General features: G+C 42.4%; 1 gene segment (V, D, J or C); it reads right to left on the reverse strand.

The window, feature by feature from the left end:
• Window positions 1-10,579: 10,579 nt before the first annotated feature.
• LOC133137699 (Ig kappa-b4 chain C region-like) lies at window positions 10,580-19,115 on the reverse strand. The segment is given in 4 exon segments: window positions 10,580-11,152; window positions 13,109-13,236; window positions 16,208-16,283; window positions 19,049-19,115. Coding segments are annotated over 4 exon segments (588 nt in total).
• Between the last annotated feature and the right edge of the window lie 696 nt (window positions 19,116-19,811).

Raw genomic sequence — 19,811 nt, forward strand, 5'->3', positions numbered from 1 at the left:
GGCCCCTCACAACTGACAGCCCTTCCTGACCTTAACCACTATGCTACAGGCCGCCCCATCATATCTATGAATGCTGTAGTTGGGAGTTTTCATGATAACTGCATTATGCTGTAAATATGTCTTTGTGCCTCTCATGGTAATATACCTTTGGGATAAACCTGATTTGGGTGAATGAAAGGAAAGGAGACATCCCAGACTGTTTGGTTTCTTCTCCTTATCTCCGAAATCCAGGCCTTAGTTCTTGACCCTAAAAGTGAGTCACCCATCTATAATTTACAGCCAGGCCCACCAGGCAGGGGGCTAAAACACATGGCTTCTACAGAGACAACTTTTGCCCAGTTTCCCCTTGGCTCCTGAATGGTTATGCTATCAAAGGTAGACTGTTACAAAAACTAGACCATTACACCAGTCACACTGAACCAATCAGAATAACACCAAACATCACTATATTCTGACCTGGGATTATCATGAAACATCTTTATACCATCTCCAATATTCCTGTTCTGGAAAGTGAGAAAGGAAGGTGCCTCTAATAATCCTTCTCTAGCTCTCCCCCACAGACATGTGTGCCAACGGTGGGGGCTAACAATGTATGCTCCAGGAGGGGGAAGTCAGCAAGCTGACCAGCGCATGAGACCAAATGTTACTTATGACTGGCTTACAGTGATTACTGCATCACTCTCTTTATAAGCCCACAATAAATACATATGAGATCCTCTAGATGTCTGAAATTACATTTGTTCTGCACAACGTCTTCAAATCATGAAAATGAAGAATGCTGCTCTGACTTGCTTTTGGACTTTGCTGCTTAATCACTGAAATGGCATTTTATTATTTTGATGCAGCACAGAACGAGTAAATCTTTCAGGATTTCATGCAAACTTGGCTGTTGCAGTTATGGGGGTGCATACAAAAGATAATTTGTCCATTCTCACTCAATTTACCTCCAAGAAATCCATTATTGCAGGCATTCAATTTCACCTTGCGATCTGTGCCTGAGCCTGTATTCATGACCAATGCTAGTTGTGTTCATTTTGTACTGAACTGTTTTCCGTGCCGTGGAAAAATCAATCCTGAACCAATGGCCACCTCAACTGAGATAATACCACTGATATGAAAGTGGAAGTTTCCATCTGGTGTTGAATCCTGATGCTGCTGCTGATTATGACCAGCAGCTCCACAGACCAGTGTGTAAGTGGCCATAGTGCTGATCAGAAAGGGGGGATTGTGTTGGCTCAGTTGTTCCTGTCTCTCTGGTTATTTGGTCATCTGCAGGCTGCTGCTTCCTGCCTGTGTGAACTGCACAAGATGGACGGCCTCCAACACAGTGGCTGTGCTGCTCAGTTTGTGCACTGCAGTAAAGTAGTGCTGGGTAACAGCACATACGATGAGGACATAACATTTCTCCTGAGCAGCTTGACTTTGGCAAGTTAACATTACTTATTACTGAACTTGCCGAACTGTTTGTGCAGAAGAAATGCAGATTTGCATGTAAATATAGACCAAAGGTAAGTACTGCTCACTGAAACTTATCCTATTGTCTGAGAAATTACACACAACAAAACTCCTGATTTTAAGGAAACATGTATATTTTCGTTACCTTCAAACAATGACACACATCACATTAAAACCTGCAATGTAAACACATTTAGGGATATTGAAACTGTGTAATGCTGCCCGCTTGTGTTGAAACTGAGATGTGGGGGGCTACATCAGAGCCTTGTGGTCATATTTCAGAAACTCTAAAGTCAAGCAGTGAAAATCTGAGCTGCTCCACTCTGGCCTATGTCTGCTGTTCATGTTCCTGCAGACACTGGGAAGAAAGAGAGGTGACAGGAGAGAGAGAGAAAAACAAGAACAGCTGGGCAGGGCATCCAGTCCCCACATCAGAATATGTAAAGATCGCAGTGAATAGTGCACAGGTCCCTGCCCTCTATGGACCCACTGCTGTTCACACATCAGAGCTCCTCTAACTGTGTGTGACAGGATTTGTATAGAGGAAGGGGCTTTGCATACCTGTCCTGCCTCACTGCTCCACACACTTTAAGACCCCCAGTACTGATCAGTGACTGTCCAGTCCTTTCACAGACACCGACACAGGCAGCATTATGATGATGTCAGTCTTTCTACTGCTGGTGACACTGGGGCTCCTTGTACAGGGTGAGACAGATGGGTCCATTTTAACTTGAGATTTTGCTTATTTTAGCTATAAGCAAATCACCTAAGGTTATTTATTTGTTTGCGCCAGATCACAACAGTTGCCGTTGTTGTCTTGTCAAATATACCAAAATATCGTACATTGCTTGACAATGTATATTTGCAATGGCATTCATTACTATGTCTTTTTTTTCCAGATTCGATGGCTGATATAGTTATGACTCAGAGTCCAGCTGCTCAGGCTGTTCAGCAGGGAGACACTGTCTCTATCAGATGTACAGCCAGTCAGAGTGTTAACAGATGGCTCGCCTGGTACCTGCAGAAACCTGGCCAGGCTCCTAAACTTCTGATCTATGATTCCTCAAGTCGCCAGTCTGGGATTCCTGATCGATTCAGTGGGAGAGGATCTGGGACTCAGTTCACACTGAAAATCACTGGAGTCCAGGCTGAAGATGCAGGAGATTATTACTGTCAGCAGCACAACAGCTTTCCACTCACACAGTGATACAGAGCCGTACAAAAACCTCCCTCAGTCAGACTGCACAGAGACTGCACTGCTGCACTGGGACCTACTGCAGGTGCTGAGGGGGAGGCACTGAACTGAGACACTGAGGGGCTCAAAAAACACTGAGCTTGATAAGGTACAATTTTTCATCTTCGATAAACGTGGCACAACATTTTAATTACATTGTATACAAACCTTTAACTAGAAATGTTATTTAAAATAATTTCAAATGACTTCACAATCACTACCCGGGCAAAATACATTTTTATATTTGTTTGGAAGCAGTTTTCTGACATGAAATAAATTAATTTATTGTACATGAGTTTCTCAGAGGAAGTCACATAACCCAGCAGCAGTGAACAGCAAGCAGCCCAGAACAGTGGAGTCACTCAGTCCAGAGCTCTCCCAGCACACATTACACAGGCTGCTGTTTCACACCCTGACCTGCCAGAGCATCACTGCTGCTTCTGATCTGATCCTCCAACACCAGAATAAAAGAGCACAAACTACAGTCTGATATACAACCCTGACCATGGCAGTGGCAGCAGTGCCCAGCTGTGTGAAACAGTAAACATGTCATTATCAGTATGGTCACCATAGGAGGGGGGGCTTCATTCAGCTCTGTTGTCTCTTTCTCACCCAGGAAAAGTGACTCCTCTGGTTGGTTATTTGGCAGCAGTCTGCCTGTGCCGAGTGCACAATGTGAGCTGGCAGATTCAGTGTCTGAGCTGTTCAGCTGCTTCAGTGTAAAATGAACATTAGTAACTGCTGGCTGCATGTGGGGAAGAGCATGCTTTCTCTGTGCTCTAGCATTGAAGGAGGAACTACAGATTAGCACATAACCTGGGATAAAACATGGAATATGTTTTCTATGGTGACCTCTGTTTCTCACTTTCTTAAATAGCAGCCACTTCTTAACCAGTTGTCTAAATATGACTCCATGAAAGTCAGAGAAAGAAGACATTTTTAGTGAAATCAAGAAATACTCATAATAGTGCAACATTTGACTTTTTCATGAATTGTCTTATAAATACACGGTATAATTATTGATTTATAACTGATGTTATTCACTTTTAGAACCTACCACCGCAAAACCTAAAATGTTCTTTTTATTGAACGCATGTTTTATCCGATACAATCATAGCACATGTTCAGTTAGTCATCAACTGCAATAATACAATTGTGCACTTAAACCATCAGAAACAGTCACATTAAAACTGGGAAGTTTGTCTGGGTAAAAATAATGCACATGTCCCACTGCTGTTCACACATCAGAGCTCCTCTAACTGTGTGTGACAGGATTTGTATAGAGGAAGGGGCTTTGCATACCTGTCCTGCCTCACTGCTCCACACACTTTAAGACCCCCAGTACTGATCAGTGACTGTCCAGTCCTTTCACAGACACTGACACAGGCAGCATTACGATGATGTTAGTCTTTCTACTGCTGGTGACACTGGGGCTCCTTGTACAAGGTGAGACAGATGGATCCATTTTAACTTGAGATTTTTGTTATATTTGGTTATAATTTACTTCTTTATAATTTGACTTTGTTGTCTGGTCAAGTTAACCAGAATATTGTAAATTGCCTCACAATAATTATTTGCATTGGCATTCATTTTCATGTTTTGTTTTCCAGAATCCATGGCTGATATAGTTCTGACTCAGAGTCCAGCTGCTCAGGCTGTTCAGCAGGGAGACACTGTCTCTATCAGCTGTACAGCCAGTCAGAGTGTAAGCAGCTACCTCCACTGGTACCTGCAGAAACCTGGTCAGGCTCCTAAACTTCTGATTTATTATTCCACGAATCGCCAGTCTGGGATTCCTGATCGATTCAGTGGGAGTGGATCTGGGACTCAGTTCACACTGAAAATCACTGGAGTCCAGGCTGAAGATGCAGGAGATTATTATTGTCAGCAGAGCAACACCTATCCGCTCACACAGTGATACAGAGCCGTACAAAAACCTCCCTCAGTCAGACTGCGTAGAGACTGCACTGCTGCAGCTGGGACCTACATCAGGTGGTGAGGGGGAGGCACTGATCTGGGACATATTGCCATCTGGCCTGTAGGGGGCGAGAATGAGCTACAGCACTGAATACACACCTCTCTGTGCTGAAGAGGAGCTGTTCTGTGTCATATACAGAACCCCTAGCAGAGCTGCTGCTGAACCACACACACTTCTGTACCACAACTTCACAGGATCACATCATATATCAGTTCACAAGGAGCAATGATAACCCAGGTGCTCTGAATTCACCCAAAATCAGAGGATGTGTGCTTTTACCCAGAGGTGCAATGAGTGGGATTTCAAATGAATTGCTTTGAGAATGGGATTCTCAGTTCAGCATTTATGTCATTAAAGCTGTTTCTACTCAGGTGAGATCTAGACAATATCACAGCTGTGCTCGACTGAATCATAGTTCTGTATTTTTTTTCTTCTGTGATATAAAGTAATTAATTGGCTTGATCATCATTATGATTATGGAAAAGTAGTTGAATCGTTGTTCATGGTACATTTGTCTGACCAAACAGTCAATCCATAGCTTTAAACCATATTTTCCACGTTTTATATAATTTTACTGTGATCAAAACCGCATGAATGTAACTCTAAGACAAAGTCACATGTCAGTTAATGAGGGATTCATCCGCATCAAGCAGTTGCACATGCATGTGTTCTATTTCAGACATGGAATCTGTTCTGGATTAGTATTACCAGTTTTGTAATAGTTTTGTGAAGCAATGTTACATTTTTAACCTGGAATACTCAAGGACAGGATATGTCCACACGTTTCTGATTCACACAGGTTTAAAATTCTGAACATCAAGCAAAGCTGCCACTGTGGCATACATCACTAGGTTCTGCTGGAGTGGAGATGAGTCTGATCTGTGTGTGTGTGACTACAGGACACATAAGGAGTCTTACACAAACCATACAGACAGTGATTACTGCATCACTATCTTTATAAACCCACAATACCTACAGTAACTGCTGTATTGTTATAAAAATCTGTAATGATTTAGTTCAAGGATTAAGGATGAATATGGAATGTGGCTTGGATAAAAGCACTATATGGCATATCTTTGCAAGATGGCTTGTGATTGGCTGGTCAGATTCAGAGTTCTAGGACTTTCCAGGCAGTCATGAGAGGAAACCTTTGTGTATGTCCATGATCTTTTTTTTTGCATATCTTGGCAGCAGTCGTTTTAAAGTCAATATGAGCCATGTTCTTTTATCTAACATAACATACATGCTTGTGGAGTTGTTCAAGATAATAATATTAGTGCTGACTTTGGCTTTGTAAGCCAGTCATAAGTAACATTTGGTCTCATGCGCTGGTCAGCTTGCTGACTTCCCCCTCCTGGAGCATACATTGTTAGCCCCCACCATTGGCACACATGCCTGTGGGGGAGAGCTAGAGAAGGATTCTTAGAGGCGCCTTCTTGGGCCCTGGGGGCCCCCTTTTCTCACATTCCAGAACAGGAATATTGGAGATGGTATAAAGATGTTTCATGATAATCCCAGGTCAGAATATAGTAATGTTTGGTGTTATTCTGATTGGTTCAGTGCGACTGGTGTAATGGTCTAGTTTTTGTAACAGTCTACTGTTGATATCATAACCATTCAGGAGCCGAGGGGAAACTGGGTAAAAGCTGTCTCTGTAGAAGCCATGTGTTTTAGCCCCCTGCCTGGTGGGCCTGGCTGTAAATTATAGATGGGTGACTCACTTTTAGGGTCAAGAACTAAGGCCTGGATTTCGGAGATAAGGAGAAGAAACCAAACAGTCTGGGATGTCTCCTTTCCTTTCATTCACCCAAATCAGGTTTATCCAAAAGGTATATTACCATGAGAGGCACAAAGACATATTTACAGCATACAGCATTCATAGATATGATGGGGCGGCCTGTAGCATAGTGGTTAAGGTCAGGAAGGGCTGCCATTTGTGAGGGGCCTGAGAGCTGGGGTTTCAATGTTGTTTAGACTACCTGTTGGGGAGTTAAGATGTATGAGTGGTCCAAGGCCAGTTGGGTCTTGGGAAAAGAATCCTCCCGAACATTGGTGACCTCCCTGTGACCCCACACCTGGTGACTTCCAAGGGGGAAGACTCCGGACAATGCCACAGTGCCCTCATTTGGGCACTGCTGTCATTACACAGGTGACTGCTCTCTTGGATTAAATATTCAAAACTGCTATTATAGTAATAGACCCGGTAACACCTTGAAAACATTGCCCATGTGATCCTTGTATTATTGCATTAAGTCTTATGTAATGGTAACAGGAATTGCATGTAAAATGGATAATCAGGAGGGAAGTTTCATGATAACTGCAACATAATAAAACATAAGGGTAATCTGTTTGGTATGGATGTGATCTGATAAAATCAAGGAATCGGATGAGATACATTTCATACCAAATGGAATTTAATAAACTATAGTTTCAGTATCCCAAGGGAAAACCTACACGTCCTCTCCTGGTAATCATCTCATTTTCCATACTCAACAACCCCCAACGGTGGGGGTCTAAATTCCAGATTTGACCACCCCTCCAGGTTGATTTATGGCACTGCCGCCTGGTTTCAAACGTATGATTTGGCATAAAAGCAAGGGAGACAGACCAATATGGGAAGATCGTATTCGACTTCCCACACAGCATATTGTACGTGTATGTAAGTATCAGGAAGATCGTATTCGACTTTCCATACGGCATATTCTATACTCTGTGTTTGTGTGTAGTCCAAGCAGGCTAGGTATGATTATTTACTCTATTTCTATTCTTAATTTGTGTATTTTATACTTGATTGTGATATTCTAAAGCTAATAACCTACCTGTCTGCGAATAAACTATTTTGTTTGGAACTTGCGTGATCTCCATGACTCTAATTCATCTTGTACCTTTTCAGCCTAAATTACAACTGAATACTCAGGGGGAAATGGTGGCCAAAGACCGACCGATCGGCGGGGCGGTACACCTGTAGTAGATCTAAGCTGTGCGGCCAGCAATTTCTGTCCCTTAAAGGGTCGGGTGACGCACGGCTCTTGTGATTTGGTGCGAAGGGAACCCTTGGGCGTTACGGCGCTGGTTCCTGCCAAATTAGCTCTAAGGAGCCCAGTTAATGCTACGCCAACCATGGCAGGTTTGCATGTATTGTGTTGACTGGACCCGCAACCTCTGAGTTCTCCACCGAACTGAGATTTCAGCAGTAATGCTAATCCCGGGAGCATCTATTGAGTAATGGTGGCGCAGGTACAAGTCGAATGTAATCACTCCCGAGGTCCGCGTAAGTTGCAAACCCAAATTTCTAAATTATATTTTAAATGGAGTCAGATAAACGAGTAAAACTATAGTAACCACTAAGCGTACAATACGGCCCCGTTTGAGAACGGAGAATATTAAGAATTGTACTGATCCGTTTCCGGCCAGCTATAAGCGGGATATGGGGCAGGTCAATCCATATCCGACCCATGGCAACGGACCCAGTATATTCTTAAACATAATTGTGCTCTGTTCTTGTACGGAGGATAACCCAACTAATGTTCTCCCAGCAACGCCAGAAGGACAAGCACGCAAAACCCCCTTCGGCACCCGCTAAATTCCGTCATTGGGTTAGCTGTGGGGTTTTACAACTTGCACTTACAGTATGTCTGACTTCTACTGTATTAATGTGCTTATAATCAGACATCAAAGTTATTGACTTGTTTCATTGACATACTGTATTTATATTTCAGATAAGGCATGTTTCTGGATATAGCTGTCAATCAACCTAACGTTTTTGTCACCCTACCATATATGGACTGTTTCAGGGAAGTGACTCCTGTATAAATTCTACTCTGGGGTTCATTCACTGTTCAGTCTTCCCTCTCTAATACACCTCTCTAACACACAACCAATGAGGGCCTTCTCTGGAGATACTGATGTATTTGCACTGAAACAATAAACACAACCCAACATCCTCAAAAAAAAAATGCACATGGATATTTGTGTAGAGGAACATATTGGATTACATTTCATATTTGAAATCATAATTAAAACACTGAGGTGACTGAAGCAGAACTCTATCACAGCCAAGTCTATATTTAAATAATATGTATCATATTTTAAAATCATATAATACTTTTTGTACAATACAAAGTGCGGATGGAAATATTATCAATTTCATGCGAACATATATTATGTACTTTTGTTTTATTATGATTGCATACCAGAAACCTCTATTAGTTTAATGCATTTCTGTGTTTCGTTACTGTATAAATCATGAACTTGTCTTTATTGAAAAAATGTACTTTCCTCTGGAATTCGATGTTGAACTCTGTATGTGTGTATTGTGTTTATAATCATATGCTTTTGATGCTATAAAGTTGGTTTGATGCAGCACCAAACAGCAATTATGTGCTCATTAAATAAGGACATGAATTATGAAATTATCAGCTCTAAAATCTCTTTCTAGAAAACATTATTTTATTGGTTAGAAAAACTCTTTCCAGGTAAAAATGAATGCTAAAACATTTGTAAGGGGAAAGCACATCCCCTTCTCACCTCACTGCAGAAATGACCCCTCCACCTCCTCATGTTCAAACAGCTGTCTCAGTGCTGGGTATTTTGGGCTGAGAAACTGTGAGCTGTGGGGGTGAAACTCACATTTGCATGTGCAGGGCGGGGCAGGCTGGTTCTGCTGTCCCTCAGTGGGACTGACTCAATCTCAGAATAGAGCAGCACTGTGGCCAGGTGTCTGGGCCGTCCCCAGGGGGTTAGTGTGAGCTGAGCACACATCCTGCTGTACAGAACTGCTCTGAGCCCACTGCACACATCACTGCTCCTCTCAGCAGGCCTCCAGAGCTGGGGCTGCCCCTCCTTAACTGACTCCAGATCAGTTATGTCACGCACTCTCTTATCTAGTCTCTGAGTCCACTATAAACCAGGACTCAGCTGCTCCTGAGAAGCTGGGTCAGAACACAAAGACTGTACAGAGCTGGAGTTGTGTTCTGGTCCGTTTGAGGGTTTCTCTGTAGAGCTCCTGACTCCACTCCCATGATCAGTGCTGCTGGTGTAGGAGCTGGTGAAGCTGCAGAGCTGCTGCTCACACACACTGAGAGCCACACACACTCTTACACAAGCAGCTCCTGCACTGTTAGGAGCCACACATACTCTCACACAAGCAGCTTCTGCACTGTTAGGAGCCACACACACTCTTACACAAGCAGCTCCTGCACTGTTAGGAGCCACACACACTCTCACACAAGCAGCTCCTGCACTGTTAGGAGCCACACACACTCTCACACAAGCAGCTCCTGCACTGTTAGGAGCCACACACACTCTCACACAAGCAGCTCCTGCACTGTTAGGAGCCACAGAGTACTGCACCAACATCAACTCATGGTTAGGAGAGTATGTTGCTCTCTCAGCATGGTCACATGTTCACATATAAAGACTATGACCTGCTTTTATCTAAGAATAATTATAAAGTTCTGCATAAATAATACACAATGAATGGCTGTAAGTGTGGAGTGAAACCCTATTCTTTACATAACTATATTTTTATAGATGTTCTCTAATACTTCTATTTGGAAATAGAAATGATTGTGAAGTAAATTACATAAGAAAAAAAACAAACACTAGATAGCATTCATTCATGTGTGCAATACACATTCTCCTCCATGCAGTTTATATCAACTATGCTTCACCAATCCAGTGATGACTATCCATTCACATTCATACCAATGGTTCATCAATGCCTCTTCTTTGTCAGTTTGTGTTCATCTTTTGTTCCATTGAAAAACTGTTTATTCTTGGGTGCATTGTTCAAATATTTTCAGCAGAGAAAGGGCTGGCTTAAAGGAATCAGTGCTGATTTTGCCCAAGAACAACAGGATTACCAGAATCAGAAAATCAACTTTTTTATAATAACAGTCACTGAAACAGCATCTCTTCAAATAATCTTTATTATGTCAATGATGTTGATTTAACAGCTCTTGCCAAAATCACAGAAACGCAAATAAGAATGCATGTTTGCATATTGCTGAAGAACACAAGCAGAGCACATGTCAGATATTAGCACTGAAAGCTCAGGCTGGAGGAAGGATTCACACACAGGCTCAGCTCAGTGTGACAGCAGTAAGGAGCAGAACAGGGTAAAAACAGTGTGATCACAGTGTGTGAGCTGGGCCTCCACCCGGCCTACTAAGAACAGTGGGCTCTGCTCAGTGTCTGAGGGGGGGCAGACAGGGAGCCCTTTGTGGCCTCACAGGTCAGTGACCCTGCCTTCATCCAGTCTTCCTCACTGAGAGTCAGGGAGCTGCTCCAGCTGTACAGACCGTCCTTCCCCAGGACCCCCACGCTCCCGGCCACGCCCGAGCTCCTGCTGGCACCGTCCACTTTCCAGCGCAGAGTCCAGTCTGAGGGGAAGCCCTTGTTGGCCAGACACACCAGTGTGGCCTTTCCCTTCTCTAGCTTCACACTGGAGGGGGGCAGGACTGTGAGGGTGGGAACTGTGTCACCTGGGAGACACAGCAGAGAAGTGAGGTCAGAGAGTGGACACAGCCCCATGTGTCAATCATCCTGTCCTCACAATAATCAGATACAGAGAATATGAGCTGTTACACATTGGCAGCGGCTGAAGTGAGTTTTTCCATATTTGTGTCACACTGTGTACTATGAAACGCACTGACATTGTTAAAAGTTCAATTCACTTATGTTCAATTATTATTATTATTATTATTATTATTATTATTATTATTACTGATTAACAGATTAAACTCTTTTAAAGCTTGACCTGTCACCTGTTGCTATATAGTCACATAATTCTCAAAATACACGAAAAGCACTCCTGTTTACAAAATAGATAAATACATAATTGTGTTGTACACTGAAAACCGAGTGAATTCATCACATTTCATGAGGTTTCCTTCGTTTTCCTTCTCATTCACGAACTAAACACGCACTCTAATAACAAAATGAAAAATTGTAATGAAACTTTAAAAGTGTTGAAGAAAAATGCTTCATATTGCTTGAGATAAAAAAAAACGTCTTAAGTACTGAGCATCGAAATGAGCAACGCGCATGGAATGCGCAAATTAATTCAGGAAACTCTACCCCAGCTGACCAACAGTCAGCTTCAGCAATCACATTCACGTCCATGAGCCTCTAATCACATTAAAACAACTCATTTAATCACCACTTCAGCTCACCATCCACCACCAAGCTACCACCTGTTATTTGGATCTGCTTCACGGTACTTGGGGTTTCCGATTCTACCCTGTTTAGTAGGGAGATGTATTGTGCTCCCTGTACCCTATATAGGATAGTGCACGGTAGGGCATGTGTAACAGATCCATTCAACTCCAAACCAAAGATAATTTACTTTCATATTCATTAATCAATTAAATTAAATCTTCAATACATTTATTTTCATCTTTGGAATTCACTGTTATAGGCTATGCTGTCGGCTAAAGAATCCTAAGTTACGAGCCTGGGATTTAATGTAGATTTAATGCAATGTAATACATATGTTGTTCATATAATAATATGCTTTTACCCTAAATATCCTAAATAACACGATGTAAGAAGGACTGATTCAATCAGAAATACAACCATGAAGTGTATCAAGAATAACCTGGCCACACTAATAGTACAGCTATGTCGATTAAATATATATTGGGACATATTGTGTTTCATTAAATATTGAGACTTCAATTTCTTAATTAAAGATACGACATTTTATTTCACATTACTGAAAACGAGAAGATGTTCAGCAGACCGTGCCACAAATGACATCGCTACACAGACGCGGAGGCTAATTCTTCAAAATCCTACAGAGCCGCTGTGATCCTTTCGACGCCAAGTGAGCCAATGGAATTAAATCACTTCATCTCGAGCAATCATGAAACACAATAAAGACAGACTATCGGAAGTAAAAGTGGGCTATATTGAAAAGGATCTATATTGAAATGTGTTGCCAGTCTTACTAATATTTTTTTAATGCATCAACATAATTATTCGCATTTTTATTTTCTATCGGATCGATATGGATGTATCAAAAAGAAAAATTACTTACGTCCAATTGACAGTTTCGTTCCGCCACCGAAAGTGAACCACAGTGATACAGACTTATTCACCAGCCGTACAAAAACCTCCTACTCGAGAGACAGCCTTCATTCACCTTTTCCCATTCGTTTTGATTTCATGCAGTTTTTCAAATGAGCCATTTTAAACAGATGTCACATTTCCTTTGTATATAGCGTATCCTACGCAAATGCGATATATCACCTCTGTTGAGATTTTCACGTGAATATACTTATTTTGCTGTCTAGCTGAAGACTCAAGAATAAGATGCTTGTGACATTTACAATGCTATCTTTTTTTTGCAAACACTTCTTGTTACATGAATATATTACAGCTGGTTAAATCTTCATTTTGCGGAAAATATTTAAAAGCCTGGTTGTGTAGCCAATTACTGCCGATTTCCAATTTGGTCCCGCCACCGAAAGTACGCCTCAGTGATTGAGTCTGATGAATTTGCTGTACAAAAACCTGCCCGTTTGGCTGATCGTTGATACCAGAGACTGTAGTGTTAGCAAGTCCCCTGCTGGAGAATGTTGGAACGACAATTAAGAAGGTGTTCTGAAAGCTGATCAGCTAAAGTGGGTAGGGTGTTCCCGTCATTAAGTTTGAATCATTAATATTAAATATATTTCAGCAGACATTCAGTGACCAGTGCTCATAGCATCAGAAGAATGATTAATGATGAGACTGTGGCAGGTGTAGCACTGAGACATGAGCAGATGAGCGCTTCACCTCCTCTTTGGACACTGTCACAGATTCCTGCTATTTCCACATCCCAGAGGCTCTCAGGAACATGGACAGCCAAGATTATAATTATTCCTTTAACAATTGTGTGTTTCTTAGTCTTTTTCAGACCTCATTTAGAAGACTGCTTTAAAAAATCAATCACAAACCAATGGCCACCTCAACTGAGATAATACCACTGATACGAAAGTGGAAGTTTCCATCTGGTGTTGAATCCTGATGGTGCTGCTGCTGACTGTGAATTGTGCAGTACCTTCACCTAAAGCGCTTTGCAATTCATGCTTCTCATTAAACTATTCATGAACACACTGACACTCATACACCAACAGCAATTTGCTGTCATGCAAGGCATCAACCAGCTCCTCATTTGGGGGTTAGATGTCTTGCTCAGGGATACTACAACACGCCCAGGGTGGGATCGAACCAGTAACCCTCAAACTGCCAGACGACTGCTCTTACCGCCTGAGCCAATGTCGCAAGATATGATTTGTCATCCCAAACTGAGATAGATGGGAAAAAGACTGTTAAAAAGTCACACTTATGGCTACGATGAGATTATAATAATATCACAATATGTAAAAATAGCAGTGAATAGTGCACATGTCCCAGCCCTCTATAGACCCACTGCTGTTCACACATCTGAGCTCCTCCAACTGTGTGTGACAGGATTTGTATAGAGGAAGGGGCTTTGCATATCTGTCCTGCCTCACTGCTCCACACACTTTAAGACCCCCAGTACTGATCAGTGACTGTCCAGTCCTTACACAGACACTGACACTGGCAGCATTATGATGATGTCAGTCTTTCTACTGCTGGTGACACTGGAGCTCCTTGTACAGGGTGAGACAGACTTGTTCACTTGGTATTTTGCTAATGGTTGGTTATAATCTGTTTGTTTAATTTTCCCTGCCTGTTTTCACAACAGTTGCCATTGTTGTCTGGTAAAATGAACCAGAATATTGTACATCACTTGACAATATTTATTTGCATTGGTATTCATTGTCATGTCTTTTTTCCAGAATCCATGGCAGATATAATCCTGACTCAGAGTCCAGCAGCTCAGGCTGTTCAGCAGGGAGACACTGTCTCTATCAGCTGTACAGCCAGTCAGAGTATAAGCAGCTACCTCGCCTGGTACCTGCAGAAACCTGGTCAGTCTCCTAAACTTTTGATTTATGATTCCACAAATCGCCAGTCTGGGATTCCTGATCGATTCAGTGGGAGTGGATCTGGGACTCAGTTTACACTGAAAATCACTGGAGTCCAGGCTGAAGATGCAGGAGATTATTACTGTCAGCAGCGCCAAAGCAATCCGCTCACACAGTGATACAGAGCCGTACAAAAACCTCCCTCAGTCAGACTGCACAGAGACTGCACTGCTGCAGCTGGGACCTACTGCAGGTGCTGAGGAGGGAGCCACTGATCTGGGACATATTGCCAGATGGCCTGTAGGGGGCGAGAATGAGCTACAGCCCTGAATACACACCTCTCTGTGCTGAAGAGGAGCTGCTCTGTATCATATACAGAACCCCTAGCAGAGCTGCTGCTGAACCACACACACTTCTGTAGCACAACATCACAGGAGTCACATCGTATATCAGTTCACAAGGAGCAATGATCACCCAAAATCAGAGGATGTGTGCTTTCTCCTAGAGGTGATGTAGTGGGATTTCAAATTGATTGCTTTTAGAAGGATATTTTCAGTTCAATACATACAAACAGCATTTATGTAATTCAAGGTGTTTCTATTCAGATGAGATCCAGGTCATATCTCAGCTCTGCTCTACTGAATCATCGTACTTTATTGTTTATTCTTTTTTCTGCAATATAATTTTGCTGCTCATGATTTTTATAAAGATTTCTCAGGGATATTCTCCCAATTTAATGCATAAAATGATTTTCTTACTTCTCACCTCGCATCAAATTTAAAACTTTGGTGCTCGCATACCAGGCCGTTAAACGATCAGCCCCTGTATATATTCAATCCCTTATCAAGACTTATACACCAAGAAGACCCCTCCGTTCTGCCACTTCGTGCCGTCTGCCGCCTCCTCCTCGCCACAACTGCACCTCACGCTCACGACTGCTGTCTGTCCTGGTCCCACAGTGGTGGAATGACCTCCCAGTGGATGTCAGAACGGCAGAGTCTCTGACCTCCTTCAAGCACAGACTGAAGACCAATCTCTTCAGGCTACACCTTTCCCTCCCCAACTCACCACCATGATTAGCCTTAGACTGTAATGGCACTTATGTATAGATTGTATAGATATTGTTACTTGTATAGGTATTGTTATTTTTTGTATTCTAGCTGCAATTGTGGTATGCTAGTTTGAAAGTTGATTGTACTCTTAAAGGGTTCTGATTTTCTGCATGTTTACACTAGGACTCGGAACTATACTGTCCTCTCAGGTCCTCTTTGCTCTTGTTCTTGTGTTTAATTTGCACTTTGTTGTACGTCGCTCTGGATAAGAGCGTCTGCTAAATGCCCTGTAATGTAATGTAATGTAATCATTTTTGTTTACACAAAACAGCATGAATGTAACTGCATGACAAAGTCACATGTCAGTAAATTAGGGATTTATCCACATCAAGCAGTTGCACATGCATGTGTTTTATTTCAGACCTGGACTCTGTTCTGGATTAGTATTACCAGAAGAAATATAAGTTTGCTGATTAAATGTTGAATTTTGAATGAGGAATTCATAATGATAGGAGATGTAAAAGTCCCAGATGTGTGTGATTCATACAGGATTAAAATCATGAACATCAGCATAGCTGCCACGCTGGGGTACATCACCGTGTTCAGCTGGAGATGAGTCTGATCTGCATGTGTGACAACAAGAGACATAAGGAGTCTTACACACATCATACAAACAGTGATGTAAAACCCCAGAGCTAACCCAATGACGGAATTTAGCGGGGGCCGAAGGGGGTTTTGCGTGCTTGTCCTTCTGGCGTTGCTGGGAGAACATTAGTTGGGTTAATTATTATCCTCCGTACAAGAACAGAGCACAATTATGTTTAAGAATATACTGGGTCCGTTGCCATGGGTCGGATATGGATTGACCTGCCCCATATCCCGCTTATAGCTGGCCAGAAACGGATCAGTACAATTCTTAATATTCTCCGTTCTCAAACGGGGCCGTATTGTACGCTTAGTGGTTACTATAGTTTTACTCGTTTATCTGACTCCATTTAAAATATAATTTAGAAATTTGGGTTTGCAACTTACGCGGACCTCGGGAGTGATTACATTCGACTTGTACCTGCGCCACCATTACTCAATAGATGCTCCCGGGATTAGCATTACTGCTGAAATCTCAGTTCGGTGGAGAACTCAGAGGCTGAGGGTCCAGTCAACACAATACATGCAAACCTGCCATGATAGTTGCGAGCCCAGGTCGGCGTAGCATTAACTGGGCTCCTTAGAGCTAATTTGGCAAGAACCAGCGCTGTAATGCCCATGGGTTCCCTTCGCACCAGATTACAAGAGCCGTGCGTCCCCCGACCCTTAAGGGACAGAAATTGCTGGCCGCACAGCTTAGAACTACCACAGGTGTACCGCCCCGCCGATCGGTCGGTCTTCGGCCACCATTTCCCCCTGAGTATTCAGTTGTAACTTAGGCTGAAAAGGTACAAGATGAATTAGAGTCATGGAGATCACGCAAGTTCCAAACAAAATAGTTTATTCGCAGACAGGTAGGTTATTAGCTTTAGAATATCACAATCAAGTATAAAATACACAAATTAAGAATAGAAATAGAGTAAATAATCATACCTAGCCTGCTTGGACTACACACAAACACAGAGTATAGAATATGCCGTATGGAAAGTCGAATACGATCTTCCTGATACTTACATACACGTACAATATGCTGTGTGGGAAGTCGAATACGATCTTCCACTGCGACACATACATACATACATACATACACAAGACATGTTGTGTGGGAAGTCGAATACGATCTTCCCAGATTGGTCTGTCTCCCTTGCTTTTATGCCAAATCATACGTTTGGAACCAGGCGGCAGTGCCATAAATCAACCCGGAGGGGTGGTCAAATCTGGAATTTAGACCCCCACCGTTGGGGGTTGTTGAGTAGGGAAAATGAGATGATTACCAGGAGAGGACGTGTAGGTTTTCCCTTGGGATACTGAAACTATAGTTTATTAAATTCCATTTGGTATGAAATGTATCTCATCCAATTCCTTGATTTTATCAGATCACATCCATACCAAACAGATTACCCTTATGTTTTATTATGTTGCAGTTATCATGAAACTTCCCTCCTGATTATCCATTTTACATGCAATTCCTGTTACCATTACATAAGACTTAATGCAATAATACAAGGATCACATGGGCAATGTTTTCAAGGTGTTACCGGGTCTATTTACTATCTTAATAGCAGTTTTGAATATTTAATCTAAGAGAGCAGTCACCGGTGTAATGACAGCAGTGCCCAAATGAGGGCAATGTGGCATTGTCCGGAGTCTTCCCCCTTGGAAGTGACCAGGTATGGGGTCACAGGGAGGTCACCAATGTTCGGGAGGATTCTTTTCCCATGACCCAACTGGCCTTGGACCACTCATACATCTTAACTCCCCAACAGGTAGTCTAAACAACATTGAAACCCCAGCTCTCAGGCCCCTCACAACTGACAGCCCTTCCTGACCTTAACCACTATGCTACAGGCCGCCCCATCATATCTATGAATGCTGTAGTTGGGAGTTTTCATGATAACTGCATTATGCTGTAAATATGTCTTTGTGCCTCTCATGGTAATATACCTTTGGGATAAACCTGATTTGGGTGAATGAAAGGAAAGGAGACATCCCAGACTGTTTGGTTTCTTCTCCTTATCTCCGAAATCCAGGCCTTAGTTCTTGACCCTAAAAGTGAGTCACCCATCTATAATTTACAGCCAGGCCCACCAGGCAGGGGGCTAAAACACATGGCTTCTACAGAGACAACTTTTGCCCAGTTTCCCCTTGGCTCCTGAATGGTTATGCTATCAAAGGTAGACTGTTACAAAAACTAGACCATTACACCAGTCACACTGAACCAATCAGAATAACACCAAACATCACTATATTCTGACCTGGGATTATCATGAAACATCTTTATACCATCTCCAATATTCCTGTTCTGGAAAGTGAGAAAGGAAGGTGCCTCTAATAATCCTTCTCTAGCTCTCCCCCACAGACATGTGTGCCAACGGTGGGGGCTAACAATGTATGCTCCAGGAGGGGGAAGTCAGCAAGCTGACCAGCGCATGAGACCAAATGTTACTTATGACTGGCTTACAGTGATTACTGCATCACTCTCTTTATAAGCCCACAATAAATACATATGAGATCCTCTAGATGTCTGAAATTACATTTGTTCTGCACAACGTCTTCAAATCATGAAAATGAAGAATGCTGCTCTGACTTGCTTTTGGACTTTGCTGCTTAATCACTGAAATGGCATTTTATTATTTTGATGCAGCACAGAACGAGTAAATCTTTCAGGATTTCATGCAAACTTGGCTGTTGCAGTTATGGGGGTGCATACAAAAGATAATTTGTCCATTCTCACTCAATTTACCTCCAAGAAATCCATTATTGCAGGCATTCAATTTCACCTTGCGATCTGTGCCTGAGCCTGTATTCATGACCAATGCTAGTTGTGTTCATTTTGTACTGAACTGTTTTCCGTGCCGTGGAAAAATCAATCCTGAACCAATGGCCACCTCAACTGAGATAATACCACTGATATGAAAGTGGAAGTTTCCATCTGGTGTTGAATCCTGATGCTGCTGCTGATTATGACCAGCAGCTCCACAGACCAGTGTGTAAGTGGCCATAGTGCTGATCAGAAAGGGGGGATTGTGTTGGCTCAGTTGTTCCTGTCTCTCTGGTTATTTGGTCATCTGCAGGCTGCTGCTTCCTGCCTGTGTCAACTGCACAAGATGCACAGGCCTCCAACACAGTGGCTGTGCTGCTCAGTTTGTGCACTGCAGTAAAGTAGTGCTGGGTAACAGCACATACGATGAGGACATTACATTTCTCCTGAGCAGCTTGACTTTGGCAAGTTAACATTACTTATTACTGAACTTGCCGAACTGTTTGTGCAGAAGAAATGCAGATTTGCATGTAAATATAGACCAAAGGTAAGTACTGCTCACTGAAACTTATCCTATTGTCTGAGAAATTACACACAACAAAACTCCTGATTTTAAGGAAACGTATATTTTCGTTACCTTCAAACAATGACACACATCACATTAAAACCTGCAATGTAAACACATTTAGGGATATTGAAACTGTGTAATGCTGCCCGCTTGTGTTGAAACTGAGATGTGGGGGGG

The sequence above is a fragment of the Conger conger genome, chromosome 9, assembly GCF_963514075.1.
Source record: "Conger conger chromosome 9, fConCon1.1, whole genome shotgun sequence".
Taxonomy (NCBI): Eukaryota; Metazoa; Chordata; class Actinopteri; order Anguilliformes; family Congridae; genus Conger; species Conger conger.